Source organism: Barbatula barbatula, assembly GCF_947034865.1.
Source record: "Barbatula barbatula genome assembly, chromosome: 1".
Taxonomy (NCBI): Eukaryota; Metazoa; Chordata; class Actinopteri; order Cypriniformes; family Nemacheilidae; genus Barbatula; species Barbatula barbatula.
In genome coordinates this window covers 8,121,045-8,138,751 of record NC_136766.1, presented here as the reverse complement: position 1 = coordinate 8,138,751, position 17,707 = coordinate 8,121,045, and the positions used below count along the sequence as shown (strand labels likewise).

Sequence of the window (17,707 nt, the reverse complement as noted above, 5' to 3'; positions counted from 1 at the left end):
TGACGTTTCTTAATATTTTCTAAATGGTATTAATTCATATGATGACTTTTAATGTTGAACATCAAACTGGTGACGTTTCTTAAAATTTCTATATAGAGTACAATCCATTTCATTTTTGTACTTTTTTGATTTAACATTTATACAATTTAAGATTTTATATATTTGTTTAATGTTATAATATAGTATTATATGCACAGTGCACAGACATATATTATGTAAACACAAAGGTTTATTCTGGAAACGATTATTTGCAATTAATAATTTATCAGCTATGATTTTCACATACTATTTTGGTCCTTAATATACAAAACATTAGTCTAACTTAAGAAGCCTTGCTATTTATAGAGACCATGAAAACAAGTTTTAAATACTTTACTTTTAGTAGGCGCAATTTTGTGGCTAATTTTGTCCCCAGTAGTGTGCTACCGATAGTATACTATTACCAGTACAAAAACGTATACTTAAAAATGAACTTAAATATACATAATAAAGAAAATGTGAAATATTCTATGCAATGGGTTTACATTGGAAAACGGCATCCTTACACAAATTCATCTTCACATTACAAAAAAATGATCTTCTTTAATAGCTATCAATGATATAGTATAATTGAGTTATTAACAATATCCTCATTTGTGATGTTTCTCCATATGGGACTGTTTCCTGCACTTTCCTTAACACATCCACACGGGCCTTATGTAAGAATAAGAATGTGTATTATCTTTTAGGTGTAATTGATGCACTATATATTTTGCCGTTTTCCCCCCAGGTGTTACCTGTGGGACTACATAATTTCGTAGCTGGCTTTAAGAGGGTTTGTGGGTCTTTTATATAACAAAGTATTCAGACACTCAATAAGTTGGTCATTATGACAGGTGCCTTTTGTGAAAATAATTGCTGCATTACAAGTGCTGCATTAGAATGACAAGTGAAAAGTTAGGTCAGTGCCTTGCGCTACATGACGTTCTTCTGCCAGTACTTGAGGGAAAACCCTTGTTAAACATCTGTTGAGGAGCAGAACACGCGAACACATTCAGAGGACACCTGGCTCTTGTATGTGCTGATTGCCAATCACTAGATGCATTGTCCTTAGCACTACAAACACTCCACATAAAGAGGACAAACCATTTGCAACATGTTAATGAAGAGTGCCATTTAAACTAATAAGAGCTGCGTGGTGACTGCGAGTGTGTGTGGTGCTAAATAAGTGTACTAAACATTTATGGCTCATTTGAAGCCAGTCCTGGTTTAATGGTTTAAATGGCTCTGTTTGCAGGGTCCATGTTTGGGATTGACGGCTGTGTTTACTAATAGGTGTGATTTCTGTCAAATTGTCATGTTCACACAACAGCTATAGAATGTATGAACGAAAGGATAACCGCCACTTTTTATTCTCGCATCTATTAATAGTAAAAGCACAAGTGACTAACAAAGATGACAACTTTCCATACACCGGAAAGTTTTCGTAAAGTCTTATATAACAGCCACTTTGAATTGTTTTTATTTATATCTTGTGTGAAAAACACCATTTGGATAGCACAGAGACCAAACTAAGACCTCTTTGTGAGTTACAGGAAATAAACATAATTTACAACAAAGGAGACATGTGTGCAGTGAAGTGAAAGACCATAAACATATTTGACGCAAGCAGGCGAATGCATTATGGAAACGATGGGTCAATTAACGCAATACGCAGCATTTGGTTATTAATTGTCTACTGACACATTTAGCAACACAATGAAGTGTGAAACTCAACAAGAACATATTTATAGTTATATTCTGTTCACACACAGCCTCTACAAAAAAGAACTGTATTCAAGTGTGCTATCAGCATACTTCTTTCAAATTAGATATTACATGTATTTTCAGTCTTTAAATGTCTATTTAATAAATATCCTTTTGTACTACTCAGAAATACACTTAAAATTGCACTCACTGTAGGTATATTTCACCTAAATTGGAAGAAAAGTAAATGAAAATGTGGCATGTACTTGAGTCAAGATATACTTATAATTAAGTATGTATGTATAGTTGGCTTGTAATTGTGTTTACTTTTTTATTGTAAGATATTCAAGTATTTTTTCCATTCTGCCTTATAAATACACAAGTTTATATATTAACAATATAATATATAGGCCTAATATAAACAGTAAACTATAAGTACACTGTTGGGTTAACTTACAAGTATACTTACAGGATAAAAACTATTAAACTAAAAGTTTACTCAGAGTGTGCTTCAAAGTTTACAGTACTTTCATAAACTAAAACATTTACAAGTATTGAAATAGTAAACTATCAGCATGCAAGTTAATTTGTATAGCATACTTGCAGTACAAACAAACAAGCATAATGTTACTGTAACTTATTGTGTACCTGTGTAGTAAAAGTTACATTTACTTACTGTAATAATTTCATAAACTTAAATGTAGGTGAATTTAGTCCCAAACAGTATTTAAATAGTGTTGATATTAGTACACTACATAAAGTATACTTACAAAAATGTAATATAAAACCTTGACCTTAAAAAAAACTGTCCTTAAAGTTTAATTTGTTATAAATGTGCAAATGCGGTTAGAAACGCTGAAAATGTTATGTATTTTTTTATGCTAATGTTAACATTAAGTGTAAAAGTAACTGAGTGCTTTAACACAAGACTTATGAAATGTTTTTGTCCTTATGTACCCGTCAAACACACCAAGTGTTGCTCTGAGCTGTAAGTGGAGGTGGCAGATGAGGGGCGTGAGTTCCTACAAACTCCACGGACTCCATTCACCACGGCTTGGTTCTTCTCAGGCAAGACCTCAAATCAAAGCTCTTCTTCCCAACCGGAGGTTCCCCGGCAGGGAGGGTCACATATACTGTACACACATGCAGAGGGATTATGGGATCAAAAGAATGCCACTGACTGTGAAATTGCCTGATTTTTGTTAGGGTGCAAAGGGGGAGCAGCTGTGTATTAAACCCAGGAACAGGGATGGGTAGATGAGATGTTTTTATGTTTGTATGTACCCGTGTTTGTCTGTTATATGAGACTGTGGGATATCACTCGCATTTCAGTACTCACCTCGAAAAATGACCAAATCACAAAATTCTAAATGAAATGTCTAATAAATTGGAAATACCAGAGGCAAGTCCCGAGTGTCCCACAGTTCAGATTTTGCTATCGAGTGTGAACCTCAGCCGGGTTGGATCTCTATCGGTTCGAGGTATTACGTGCATTGTTGGTACATCTAAATTCTAATCCCGTCCTTCACCCCTCTGATAAAGCTCTATACTTCAGGGAAGACTTAATCCTTTGTGTAGGGTTTATCATCTCACTTCCAGCTTGAGAAAATTGAGAACTCATAATGTGAATTTCCATAAGAGGCCAGCAGCTTGCCGTATCAATAATCATATATGTTTTGGCAACTAACAACAACGCTTTAAGATGAAAGCGACAGATTTTCTCTTGCGTGAGAACTGACCAGTATCCTACACTACAGTACATGCAAGATTGAAGGCCTGCCAATCTCTTTCGGGCTGGCGGGGCATCTTTTATCCTGTACAGAAAGCTCTGAAAGTTGAAGAGGAAATGTTGAAGCTTGATCCAGCCTCGAATCTGAAAAAAACATCTCTCTCACAGAACAGCAGGTGACAGGCAAACACACGGCACAAATGCCACTAGGGCAGCGGGAGGCGAATCATCTCTGGAGGCAGAACTGGCTCATGCAAGCACTGCGGAGCAGCAAAGCTCTAATACATATTATTCACAAAGAGCATGATTGATAATGCAAATGTGTCCAGCTGCTAGGGTTGGCAGGCAGAGCGGGTTACCAGCGCCGCTCCCGGGGTTTCGCCTCGAATCGGAGAGCCGCATTAGATCCACGTCCCCTGACGCCACAACAACATGTGAGAAGACCTCGCTACTCTGTGAAGATGCTGTTTTCTCCCAGACGCTTGTTTGTGCCCTTACTTACAATCAATGTTCCGCATGGTACAGAGAAGTCTGCTGGGAAAATGAGATGTGCAATGGCTTTGTTTTTGTCCATCAAAATGCCCGCCAGTACAAGATGTTTGAACTGAGAATGCACAAACCTAGGTTGCCTAGCTAAGTGAAACAGCACCCCCTTGTGAGCATTTTTCTACAGTCCACACATCAATGAAAGAAATTGAAATAAGAAAGGTTTTTATTTAAAACATTTATTTATTTATTTAGCAGACATTTAATCCGAATCGACTTTTTTCCCAACTCATAAGGTTTATAATATAAGGTTCTTTGGTTTATTCTCTGTTGATTTCTGATATTACATTTGTTTTTAAATAAATATATGTGAAACTACTTGGGCATCCAATAAATTATTTAAGATGTTGACATGGATTCTTTATTGAACTTTAATTAAAATAAATTTATCTGACTAAAATGTTAAAGAAATGTGAATATTACAAATTTGTCTATTACAACTGCTAAAGTACAACGCCAGTTGAACAGCAGCGGTACAAGGTGCTAAACAATCTTTCTATAAACAAATACAAGCTCCACAATCTTAAGATTTTAAGTTTATCATATGCCATGACCTCAGTAATGAATAAAAGACAAGAATAAAGATAAATATACCTGAAAATTTAATAAACCTGCAAATGTCAAATAAGTTAACTCACTTTATGATTTTTGAGCATGCCACATTAAATATTTCTGCTTTGATTCATGTTGTTGTAAGTTCAGTGTGGCTTTAACAAGGATGACTGAACTTAGATTAATATTAAATCAACAAAGGTAAATCCTTTTCATTTATTCTAAAACATGTTAACATTAAAATGCATGTTGCAAAACATTAGACTGCATGTGGCCCTTGACACTAAATGAAAGTTGCAACGATTAATCCTTATCATTATCATTGATTTCTAGCTGCTGTACTTTCACCGTTTGTCTGTCTTCTTGAAGATGTGTGACTGAAAAAAGAGCAGATTAAATAATATCAAATGACAAATACTGAATAAGTAAATCCATACGTTAAGTCAAAGTATTGATGTATATTTGGGAAATGGGTTAAATTAAAATGATATATTAACAGAATTCAGAAACATACATTCTGGCCTTTAAGAGGTTTGCTGTAGAAATCGGTCTCCATTTGCTGGCTTGCTCTTCTACACTCATCCGTAGACGGGGCTGAATAAACAGACATGAAACAGTAGAGCTCAGTCCATAGAATATTCATAAACCCAGACTAAACACAGTTTACCTGTACACTCTTGAAAATAAGAGTTCCATTTACAATCAAAAAAGGTTTCAAAGTTACACTCTAAAAGATATGTTTTTTGAAAGGTTCTGTAATGATGCTGAAGGTTCTATTTAGAACCATGACTTCTAAAGAACCTTTTTTCAGCTGAAATGGTGCATTGGGATTTGGAACGGCCCAACGTTACAGTTTCAATTAAATCAGTTTTAGGAGCTGTTAAGCTGCTTCCTGATTGGTTGTTTGTCCTGCATCAAAGTCCTGATTTAACAGTCTTGCTGAGGTGCCTGCAGACTGACACATCACACAGGTGCTTCAGACTTTTTTAATCATATATTTTATGTTTTATGTTTTCAATGTTTAATCAGCTTTTTATGGTTATATAATTTATAAACAATGAATTAGGATAATAATTTGTTAAAATGTTAAGCGTATACATAAGGTGAAATTGTATCAATCATTATTTACTTCAAATGCACTGAAAAAAGTTCCTTGTAGAATTTACTTTAAGTAAAATTCGCCGCTACAATTCAAGTGCAAATTACGAACCCGAATAAAGTAAATTCTACTTATTAAATACATTTAGTTTTTTTTTAAAATATCAAGTAAATGTTACTTAAAGCAAATTAAAACTTCACAGATCACTAACTTTCAAATGTTTTTACAACATAGATGGTTAAGTATGAAGAGACTGGTGGTCTCTGTACTCGCATTAGCACAGTTACTGTACACACTTCATGACTAATATTGTGCCTCCCGCAGCCTAGGCAAAAGCACTGCACTTCTGAACAATGGTGACAAATTAAAAACCCAAAACGTATAAATAATAACAAAACTCTCCTAAATATCACAGATTTATCAACACAAAACACTTAAAATTACATTTAATCTTGAATATTGACCAATTTAAATGTGTTTAACGTCATAAAATGTAGTTGGATTTACTTATTTTGTTTTAATTGAACAAATTATTGATTAAAATCTTAACAACCAAACTTTGTATTGTTTGGTCACTTTGGATAAAAGCGTCCGCCAAATGAATAAATGTAAATGTAATTTGACTGTATATTCTCTTTGACTACTACCGCAGATATAATACTACGAAAAGTTAACCAGATATAACAAAAAGACCAATGCCCTTGTGTATAAACCATCCTTCTCGCTAACAGTTCCCCTGAGACACAAAATCAAAATTTTCACAGATATGAATCAGACAGCTGAAGGTTCATTGCTCTTATTGCAGGGCACTTACTTGATGTATGATGAATGATGCTGATTTTATCTGATAAAGAAGAAAAATTCCAGTAAGCTCATGGATATTTGTACATCAGTTTGAAGTTTTGTCTTGCCCATGCACCGAAGGTCACTTTTCTTATCTCTTTCATATTCTCTTTGCATATTTGCATTGGGGAATCTATCATGCAGATTTTCTAGACGTTTTTCTTATTAAAACAGCGCTCTGTTTTAGGGCTGGATTCAGTGCTCCAAGTTCCATCGAGTCTTATGGGGTCCCCATTTTTCAAGAACTGACTATGGCTATCAATATATCAATCAAAGCTATTTCAAGAGTGAAACTTTGTAGGTGTATGTGGCCGTTGTTTTTAGCAGCATGAAAAACAAGTTTTATACAATTCTGAATGGATTATACCACAGAAACCGCACAATGAGCACTCCCTTTATAATTACTAAAAAGCCGTCACTCTTCTTCATCGAGATTTCCCCAGAACCAGGCCTAATAATAATTAACGCAAGGAATACAAAAGCCCCGACATGGAGTTGATAAATATAGTGAAAAGATATAGAGAAAGAGTATGAGCTTCCTCTTCTAAAGTTAGCTTCACCGGAGCAACTCCAACCAAGCAGTTATGTCAACAATGTCCTGCGCTTAGCGGCCTTCAGACATGGGGCGTTTAAAATTAAAAAAGAGACATGACAACTAGCCCATAAACAAACTTTATATAAATTATTGTGAATAATTAATTCACAAAATATATTCATACCATATCCATTGCATGAATTTAACCCCATATGTAATATTTACAAAATCTACTAAATATCTGAGGGGCCCCCCCAATTTTTTTATGGGGGGTCCTAATGGTTTACGGGAGGTCCCGGATCCCCCCAGTCCCCCTTCAATTCGAGCACTGGCTGGATTCATTAGTGTGCACAATAAACAATACAAGCGGGACTGTGTTTCTTTAGACTTATGATGCATAAACCATCAGAACTTTAAATAACTACTTCAAACAGCCATTTCTTGGGGTCTAAAGTCTTATCACACATGTTAACGAGTGATTTATCTCAAATTCATGTATGTTTAAGGCGCAGTTGAATGAAACGTACCATAGACAGTTTCACTGGGCTCTCTGTTGTCAATGATACTGGCCCTCAGCTGCAGGATTTTCTCCTGTGGAAAAGAAATTGATCAGCTGTTTATAATATGCCAGGTATATATATTTTTTATAATATTGGCAATTGGCTATTAGGGACACTTCTGTATTGTAGGTGTAGGGTTAGTTTAGTAATTACAGATTATATATAAAGGACAAACAAAGGTCTTCGACTTGTCACTCTCCATTAGAGCGCTTTTCCACCATCTGCAAATTCCAAGCTGAGAACAGTTTGTAATCGTGCCGTGTCTAACCAGGCTCACGTGGAAACAACTGTAACCGTTTCAGACTGTGCTTAGAACGGTTTGGCAAAATGGTGGAAAACCGTTCTCTGCATGTGCCCTTTTCTAAAACTAAACAAACATGAAAATATGCAAATATATATGGACTAATTTACACCGACAGTCCCTGAGCAATTAAGGGCCTAGTGTTATTTTAGTTTGCTTTAGGATTTAGTTTGCTTGCTTTTATCTAAAATTACCCTATACAGTAAGTAGTGTTACATTTCCCACAGCACTCTTGATGTACACAAAAATTTATTTTGGATTTATCCTCAGTTCTCCTGCGCTTAAAAGCTGTTAAGGGGACAGCTGAAAACAACTGTAAGGTAATGTCAGCATAAATCTTTTTAAATGTGCGTTTCCACATAGAAAATAAATGGAGGTTATTTCAAAGCATAAGCACACAAAATTAAATCGTAAAGCACAGGAATTGTCAGAAGCAGGATAATGGAAAAATAATGAGTTCAGATTAATGTGCATGTGAGACTAGGTGTGTAGGGCTGGATGGAGGGCTCCAATCGAGAAATGTACTCATGCATTACTAAAACACAAATGCGACAGCAATGGTTGTGCTTTAATCACCTGTTGGATGCTGTCCATTCCTTTCTGAAGCCTCTGCCAGTCATTGAATCGATCTAGAGCATCATCTATACTGAGAGTGCCTATCTTCACCTGCTCCTGAAGTTTGATCAGCTCGTCCAGTCCTGGTGGCTGAGTGGGCACAAAGGTATCATACGTGGATGAGATGCTGTCTCTCGCCTTTGCTGTCACCAAGAAGAACACAATGTAGGAAAGAAAATTAAAGGCATCCAGCAAATCCGGAAAAAAAAAACGTTCTTCTTTTAAATCTAGATTCTTGTTATTTTAGATACAGACAGACACTCACCTTGTCTTGGTGGAAGAGAGTATAGCGTTTCATCTTGTGACTTTCTCTTGTGGAAAACTGTTTAATCACATAAAAACAGCATGCCAGGATTATGCCTTAGTTCTAGTAACAGTCAACAATCCATACAAGTGAAAATTGCCTGCAGTGTCCTGGAAAATCCACCAGGTGGAGGCATGAATCAAAACAACACCGAATGAGCTCAGACAACACCAACTGAACAACCTCAACACACACCCTCTCTCTAAAGAAACTTATATAATAATATAATCTTTTTTTGTAATTGTTGGCCGGTAATGGGTGACATTACCAGTCACAAAACCTCCTTGCCTTAAATTGTATACTAACGATTGAAAAGGAATAATAATAATAGGGAATCTTATATCAGCCCTGCACAGTTGGCAAACCCTCTTTCACATTCCCTTGTGAAAATCAGTCTCTCTGGCTTTCATTATCTGTTATCACAAGTTTGGTTACACTTGTGAAGTTGCAGGAGTTTGAGTCCAGAAGCACAGCACACGCTGGCCCCTCCCCTGGAGGCTCTTAACCTCCCGAGTAGGCGAAGAAATCTGATCAGCGCGTAGGCGAAAGACCCTCTGTAGAAATAGATGGAATAACATTGCTTTCGCTCCCATTCTCTCTTTTTATTTTCACATTGTGGAATAAGAGAGATGGAAAACATGTGTAATGTGCAATGCTGGCCCTGCTTGGCCCCTTGAGCTGCTCTGATTGGTTGCAGATGCTGTCATAGTGGCCCAACTTGCGTTTGTGTCTATGCGTACATTTGTGCATACATAGTGATAAGGCAAGATTTTGTTATAATATGAAACTACATACTGTATATAAGAACACTGAATAACACATAATTCTATTTATTTTGTTGATAATAAGATCTAATTTAGTTTCCATTAGATTTGGAAAGGAAAGGCATGTGAAGACTCATTTTGATACACAGTATTCCCAGCAAAGAGACTCACTTACTGTAGTGGTACTTCTTCCCAACCCCCTCTAAACCCAACACGCCCACCCACACCCACTCTTCCTGCTCACCACAGAACCGCCACACACCAAACAACAGTAGGAGAAATCAGAAACCAAAACAATATCGGGCCCTGAACCGTCCCCAAAGACCTGCGGAAACTTCAACACTGCAAATGCAGTAAATAAGTAAATATACTTGGTTTCAACCACTTGAGACAAATATAAACGAGTATTAAATAAAATGATATGCCTCGAATTGTTGAACTTGCATTGTGCACATCATATCATGTGTTCTGCATTTAAAATATATGTGCAATGTATATGGCCATTTAAAGTTAATGAAATATGCACAAATTCAGCAGTAAGCTTGGACAATCTCTATAAATCTATTTGAGATTGAATTTGAAAGATTTTCTTTAAATCTTGCAAAAAACTAACCCAGTTGATCAAAGTGTTATATAATCACATTCTTCAACTCTTAAAGGTCCAGTGTGTCATTTTTGCAGTGCAATAAATGCAACATAATATACAAAACAATGTCTTCAGAGGTGTATAAAAACCTTACATAATATAGTGTTATGTTCTAATTACCTATTTCTCTCTAAATACACTGCTTGTTTCTACAGTAGCCTAGTTCTAGTAACAGGAGGTAAGGCGAATTAACTATTTAAAGGGTTTGCTCTTGATTTGATAGGACGGGAGACGTAATGGTTAATGGATGGCAGCTGCGTAATGAAATGCACATGCTCCTCCCGAACTTTGTTCATTTAGCATAATTTTACGAGTTCGCCTTAGCAGATAATTAAATAGGCGCTAGTTTAGTTAAGCAGAGAAAGTATATGCGTATTTGGCGTGCTGTCCAGGGAGAGGGCTCTGGGGTCGGTATTCTTTCTCAAACCCAGAGCACTCCCACTTGTCCGGGGCGAGGGGTCCGATCTCTGTGTTTTGCCCGAGCCCGGAGTGCTTCCCCCAAAAGATGCAACTAGTGCAGGACATCCACCGAGGCTGGACAATGGACATTATAGGCCCCAAAAATATAGCAGAGCTTGAGGCCATTGAGTTGCTGGCCATCGCTTGGGGTGCGGTTGCGGCTTAGGCCTTTGGAAGAAGAATGGCTTTTGCGGGTGTCTGTGAGAAGCGGATAAAGGCTCCAGCTGGAGCGACACCGCTGTGGTAGTATGGTATACAGATACTGTAAAGGCCCCTACTGGTACGATGATAAAAATTGTGAACTGGTGAGGTATCCTTTAATGGAACTGGCTTGGAGGTTTTTTTAAGTGTTTAGGTGAGAGATGAATGAAATGAAGTCATTTAAAAATCTGGGAATCTGAGGATGTATCCTGCGTTGAAAGATTTGAAGCATTTCCATGCTGTGATGCACGATTGTAGTGTCCTGGGGGAGACGGAGTCAATGATGTGGTTGAGAGAGATGTAGAGGAGGGGCTTTAGCGGGTGGTTTAGAGGATTAAGGAGGTACTGGGGTGGGCAGTTGGTCCACTTCTAGTGCCAGTCGCCTGAACTTCTGAAAAGCAAAACTGTAGAGAGAATCAGCTATTTTCTTTTGACACGGGAATGTGTTTTGCGTTTAAGATAAAATGGTTGCACGCTGATATCCAAATAAGTCGTCTTTTCAAAGGCGTTAGTGCGGGGGAATGGGAACGGCCATTATTGATGTATTGAACAGCTGCTTCATTGTCGCAGTGAACTGTGATGTTGTTGGTTGACCATTCTTTCCCCCACAAAAAGGCTGTGATGACCAATAGGTATAGCTCGAAAAATGCCGAAGATGAGGAAGACAAGGGGTTTATTGAAGGACATGTTGTGGTGGAATGAATGAGGGATCTGAAGACTGCACAAGATTTGTTGTGACAGCCTAGGAATATCCTGTTGTGGAGCTCTGTGTCTAGGACCCTCCAGTAGGGACATTGGTTCCACTGGGCGACCCTGATTGCACATTTATCTGACAATAGCTTGTGATATGTTTAAATGTTGCGTCTCCTATGTGGGAAAGCAGTGCATATTATTTCTGTGTATCTGGTGAAAGCGATGGTAAACTCTGTGAATGATAATAAACGTGAGTGATTCTGTGCGGTGTTCTTTAACGTGACTGAAAAATCACTGCAATTTATATGGCTGTCGGTCGGTGGCGGAGGACGAATAGGAGACAGAGGGAAATTTTTTTTGATATCCTCAACTGGAATGACCTGACGCTGCTGGCTACGGGAGGAGGTTCCAGGGCAGGAGCATTCGGTGGGATGGTCATGGGTGTAGCGGAGAAAAGTGTTAAGGCGGCACCAGAGCGGGATAGAATAAGTGAGGGAATAGGGGCGATAGCGAAGGCAGCCTCATGCTATAATTTGGCAGTGGGTCAGCGACCAGGGGGGAAATATAAATGATGATAGGCAGAGAATAGGGTGGGCAATGTTACCGCTGGCAAGCGCGTGCTCGCGGCCTTGGACCGGCGTAGAGCTTGGAGAGGTGTTGGGCTCTGATTATCCGGGAGACGGTTGGTGGCTGACGTCGGCGTGAACCGGGCGCGGCCTAGGCTGGCTGAAGGCCTGCCTCTTGGGCTTGGGGATCTGTGCCTCTTCCTCGTGGGGGCTGGATTGGCCATTCTCTTGGGCCGTGGCATCACCGGCTTTCGACTGCGAAGTGGATGTGCTTGGAGGTACTCCTAGCTGGCTGGAGGTGTACAAGCTGTACAGCTCTGCTTTGGTCAACTTCCGTGAGAAGGGGACGTCTGTGTTTTCTAAAGCCAGCCTTAAGCTTAGGACAGTCCACTTTTTGATCTCTGGAATCGAGTTGTGAGCTGAGGTGTAGGAGGAAGCAGAGGAAGCTGCCAAATCCCTGGATGATGGAGAAGAGGACGTTTGGCTACCTCATCGTCTCGGGGTGTGACAGGCAGAGTCGACGGGCTTGTGGTGTCTTTGCAGTCGTGGCTGCGGCGTCAATGGCTGGTAGCTGCGTAATGATTTGCACGTGCTCCTCCTGAACTTTGATAATAAAACATAATTTCGTGAATGCGTTATCTCCTTTGGCAAAGAAGCAAAAACGTGACGTCATCTTTGTTCTGTGTCAGCCACCGTAGTGCTTCCAAAGGGAGGGGTGGAGTTAGTCGTTGGTTGCGATTGTATTCTCACTGGTAGATGCAGCTAAATTTCAAACACTGGACCTTTAATGCATCATTTCTTTTTAATCAAAAGCTTTCTCAATACTTAACCTATTTTCAATTCATACTTATTTTGTTTTCCAACAGATGTTGATTACTGTATTTAAATAAAAAATAATCTTTCTAAATGCTGGAGATCTCAAACAAGCAAACAGATATTTTTGTAATATATGAAAAGTCAAAGTCACAGAAAGATACAGATGCAGGTAAAGCCAGAGAGAGATTTGCTGAACGAAAAGGCTTCCAGTGCATATGTTTTAATTTACTCTGTATTAAAATCTAAAATATGAAGCTATTACGAGTCGGCCACAGAAACACTAACTGATTACCATCTGTTTTATGCAAAATAGCCTGTGATAGTGTTGTAAATATATCTCATTGCTTTGCCTGACAGTAATGTCCTCCATATCAGACACATTAGACACTGTGTTAAAAACTGTGACAAATACCTTGAGAGATGGCTGTGTGTATCAGGAATAGCTTGATGTGTTGTAACTTTTAGTTGCTAAGCAATTGTTCCTCTATATGTGCTGGTCAAAGGTGATTTAGAAATGGTTGGAAAATATAAATAGCCCAGAAGTAGGTGGTGAGATTAACATTATAAGTGACAGGTTATTTACCATAATGCAGTTTAAATGCACAGGGCTCACACTTGCTTGTTTAACAAATGAAAGTTGATGTCTGGCGATAAAAAAAGAAGAAATCGGGGCCTGAGACGATGAAGATTATTGGATGCTGCTCTGACATGAAATCAAAAGAGAGTGTGATCGTGCAGCTGTTCCAATGCTTTATGAATACAGCTTCAGAATCGTATAAATGATTTATGAAGCTCGAACAATACAAGTCACTTGGTACCTTTATCTTACTGAATTATTAATGCAACTGAAATTGAACATTTAAGATCTTGCTGGCTATGATGAACGGTCCAACTTTGGGTCGCTTTTGCCCAAGTCTATTAAAGAATTTATAAACACAGAGGACTGACTGAACTGGGCCAGCATCTATTGTAATGGGCGGACTGTCAGCTCTGTGGCTTTTATGAAAGAAATGATATAGTCCCACATTAAATATTAAAGATTAAACAATTTTGTCACACTAGTTTTACGATTGAATAAATTGTCTTTGTTTGATATCTTTATACTGCTTGCAGTGCATTCAGGGATTGCCTTCTTCACAAAAGATACATGGGATCATTTTAGAGTGCATGTTTTAAAACAAAGTGTGATGGTGATGCGGCCACACATTCGGCGGTGATTCGCTCACACACTCTTATACACCAACATTCATTTCGTTATGCACGTATATTTACACATCATATTTAAATACATACGTTTATTTGTTTGGTAGTATTATTTCTTTATTTAGTGGTTTATACTTTTCAGTTTCAGTAGACAAGACACCAGACTGGTTTACTTTCATTCAGACACTTTATTACACAGTAGTGCATGTTAACTGGTTGGAGGGCACACAATTTAGTTGCTGTACTGTAGCCTATACTGTATATTTGTAATAATTAGTTTCTTTGAGTTAAAGTTACTGTGGTGTGGGGAGATGAGGAAAGATCCTTGTTTTCCGGTTCGGGAATCCGTCCATATAAAGGACCAGCTTGCGGTTTCCGCTGCTCTTTTGTTCCGCCCGCCGGTTTCCATACGCTAAATTAAAGGGGGTGTGCGATGGCATGTTCGGGGATTTACTGACATTCACTTAATGTTGGTACTCATCAATGTATATGTGTTGTCGTTTCTTTATAGTATATTTCTCTTTTTTTTCTATATAGTTTGATTATGGTTTATTGTGGTCTGATGTATTTGTTGTTTTCATTTTCCCCTTAAAATGAGATTAAGAAAGGACTAGTCCAACCCTTTAAATGCTTCTCGGTTGCCTCATTTAGGGGGTTAGTGTGTTCAGTTAAGTTCTTTGGGTTTAGTCCTGATTTGTTTGACCTTTGTTAAGTTCACGTGTTGATTGATTTCCTAAAGATTTTTGAAAGAAATTTTATTTTGTTATTAAACAATTTTTCCTGAGAGATATTTTGTGGTGTCACAGAGCCATTAAGAGAGAGCATCACATCAACTCCGTTGACTCCAATGAAGTCATAGCAATGGCGGTTCATGGAGCATCTCAATAGTCACGGAAGTTACTAGTAACGCAGACCTATTGAGGTAAACGTTTAACACATTTAAAGACATAATGATTTAAAAAAAGAAATGCATAACTTCCAGGAATGATCTGAAAGCTCAATGAATCACGTGACTCAACGGCTCTGGCACAGCACTAATACACTGGTGTTTGTTTAAGGGACAGTTAACCCAAAATAAAACATTCTGTCATCATTTACTGTATTCACCCTCAAGTTTTTCCAAATCTGTATCAATTTCTTTGTTCTGATGAACACAGAGAAATATGTATGGAAGAATGCTTGTAACCAAACAGTTCTTGGCCATTATTGACTACCATAGTAGGAAAAATTGCTTTCTACATTTCTTTGTTCTGTTGAACACAAAAATATTTAAAAGTTCGATGGTAGTCAAAAGTGACCCAAAAATGTATGCTTTCCTAAATTCTTCAAAATATATTTTGCTCTCCTCCAGGGGTAAAACAACTGAAATGTCAAACCTTGTGCGATGAATGTCTTATCCTCTGGGGTGGACAGAAAATCGGGTCGGGGAGTGGGCGCAGGGGGTCGGTTTGCCATTACTAAGGAGCCGCTGGATGTGAGAATGGTGTCGTACTCTTCATCATCTCTACACAGAGGAAAATAGATATTTTCTGGATCTTCATCATCGTTTTGGCATTGCTCATCAGCATCATCCAGCTGAAGATTCTCTGTGTAGAGTTGAAGTACACAAGATTAAGGGATGAATTAGTCTTCATTACTTCCACATGTGTCTGCATATTCATTCCATCTCCACAGACATACCTGCTCTGCCCATCAGTTCATATACCCCAGTGCCATCATTATTTTCCTATGAGAAGAAAACCAACTAAATTAATCAAATCAAGTGTCTAATAAACAAACAAATAAGCCAAAACATTCAGAAGTAATAGGCAAATCCAAGAAATTCACAGCACAGATGATGATAACACAAAAATGATAATACTTTCATTATTTACTCGCCCTCATGTCAGTCAAAACAAAGTCATATACTGTATAAGCTTTTAATGAAATATGAGGGTAATGACTGAATGTTAACTTTTGGGCGAACTGTTCCTTTAACTGGGAAGTGTCCTTGTTTTTGAATATGAAAACACAGTATGTGTAAGTATGTGCAAGTGACCGTAATGGTCATCCAAATACTTTACTGTTTGGGGTGATTATGATATGGTTTTGAGAATATGTATACGTTTACTGATGATAGACTCTTAACTCGTTTTATTGAAAGTGAAACATATCATTTAGACCACGACTCCACCTTTGCCAACTGTTATGACTGCTCCTATAGCAACCAAAGCGTATTTAAAGTTGGTTGTGACCATTGCGAAATGCATTTAATGTCTGAGGACATTTTTGCCATGCTAGGAGAATTGATTTGTGGATATCACAAAGCAGTGGTTGGTAACACAGTAATGGTCGTTGTGGAAACCACAGACTTCAGACTTCCTCAAAACAAATAATGTGGGGGCTGTTCAACACAATTCAATTCAACAACGGTGCACTACACGAAATACACCAACTGCAACTAAACCAATTTCACACTGTTCAAACAATAAATACAAAATGATGAAAGTAGGCACAATATAAACTGAACACTCCAATGCAATGCACACTTCATTCTTAAAGCCACTCCATGTGTTCTGTTACTTAGCAACCTGCTACCATTCACTCGTAATAATAGCCTCTGCTTCGTCCCCTCCAATATTGATTACGCACATTATGCATCCAATGTTATGAATATATTCATTAGAGTAGAAAGAGAGTATTAACAGATAGACAAGACAAGCTAATTACGCATCACAAGTTGGGGGCTCGCGAAAGAAAGCTGCTTTGATGTCGGACATGAGCACAGCATCATTTTGTCCACAAGTGCTCTTTTGTCGTGATGAATAATTTAAATATTTTTGTGCTATCAGAGAAAAAAAACAACACGTCAAGGGACAGGCGAGAAATGAAGTTGGGGGTTAAATGTTGCATGTTGTTTAGTACAAGTAATAATAGTGGTTGTCTGTTTTAAATGTAATATTTTTGTTTATTTCATAGCTTTTTTGGTGCAAATAAATAAATCAACCACCATAGCCAACCAACTTTGGTTTAATAGTTTGTATTGATCAGGCGTAGTGCATGACTAGTGTAATAGCACTAACGAAAATGAACCATGGTCGGGAGTGTGTTCAAGCAAGAACAAAAACACAACAACTGAATACGTGGGCTGTGTTCTGACCTCTTGCTCTGCATGAATTGGTGCTAAAGAGACACGGGGGGAATCCAAATGAATTGTACGGGCTAATAGCAATACGTATTTTCATGTGCTGTCGGAAATCTGTTAGCCCCGAATCAAGGAGTTAGACAAATCTGCTAATGTTGCACCCAACTGTGCAATTCCCCGTCTTGTAGACCACTCATGAGTGCGAGGTTGTGTAGGATGCAGAAAAATGTGGCAACACAATGGCATACTTTCTGTGACTGTACATCATTCCTTCAAGCAATACGATCCAGGAACCCGAATCTGCTTCTTAAAAATGCTAAACATGCAATTGATCATTGGATGAATTACTGCTGCCAAAATCAATAAATGTACATAGACAAATCTTTAAAATAAATAGCGTTTACCGACTGCTTTCTATGAATAGTA

The 17,707-nt window shown here is 38.0% G+C and overlaps 1 protein-coding gene across 2 annotated transcripts in view; it reads right to left on the bottom strand.

The window, feature by feature from the left end:
• Positions 1-4,150: 4,150 nt before the first annotated feature.
• The window catches only part of LOC306898022 (B-cell scaffold protein with ankyrin repeats-like), a 32,387-nt gene continuing 18,830 nt past the window's right edge, over positions 4,151-17,707 (bottom strand). Inside the window, exons 8-15 of one of the 2 annotated variants that reach the window (XM_079463229.1) lie at positions 15,838-15,883; positions 15,534-15,743; positions 8,771-8,827; positions 8,467-8,648; positions 7,557-7,620; positions 6,466-6,495; positions 5,067-5,146; positions 4,151-4,929 (exon numbers count right to left, since the gene is read on the bottom strand). In XM_079463229.1, the coding sequence (XP_079319355.1) occupies positions 4,897-4,929; positions 5,067-5,146; positions 6,466-6,495; positions 7,557-7,620; positions 8,467-8,648; positions 8,771-8,827; positions 15,534-15,743; positions 15,838-15,883 (702 nt within the window). In that variant the 3' untranslated portion in view covers positions 4,151-4,896. The remainder of the gene's footprint in view (positions 4,930-5,066; positions 5,147-6,465; positions 6,496-7,556; positions 7,621-8,466; positions 8,649-8,770; positions 8,828-15,533; positions 15,744-15,837; positions 15,884-17,707) is intronic. The other variant, XM_079463230.1, reaches the window with a different exon arrangement.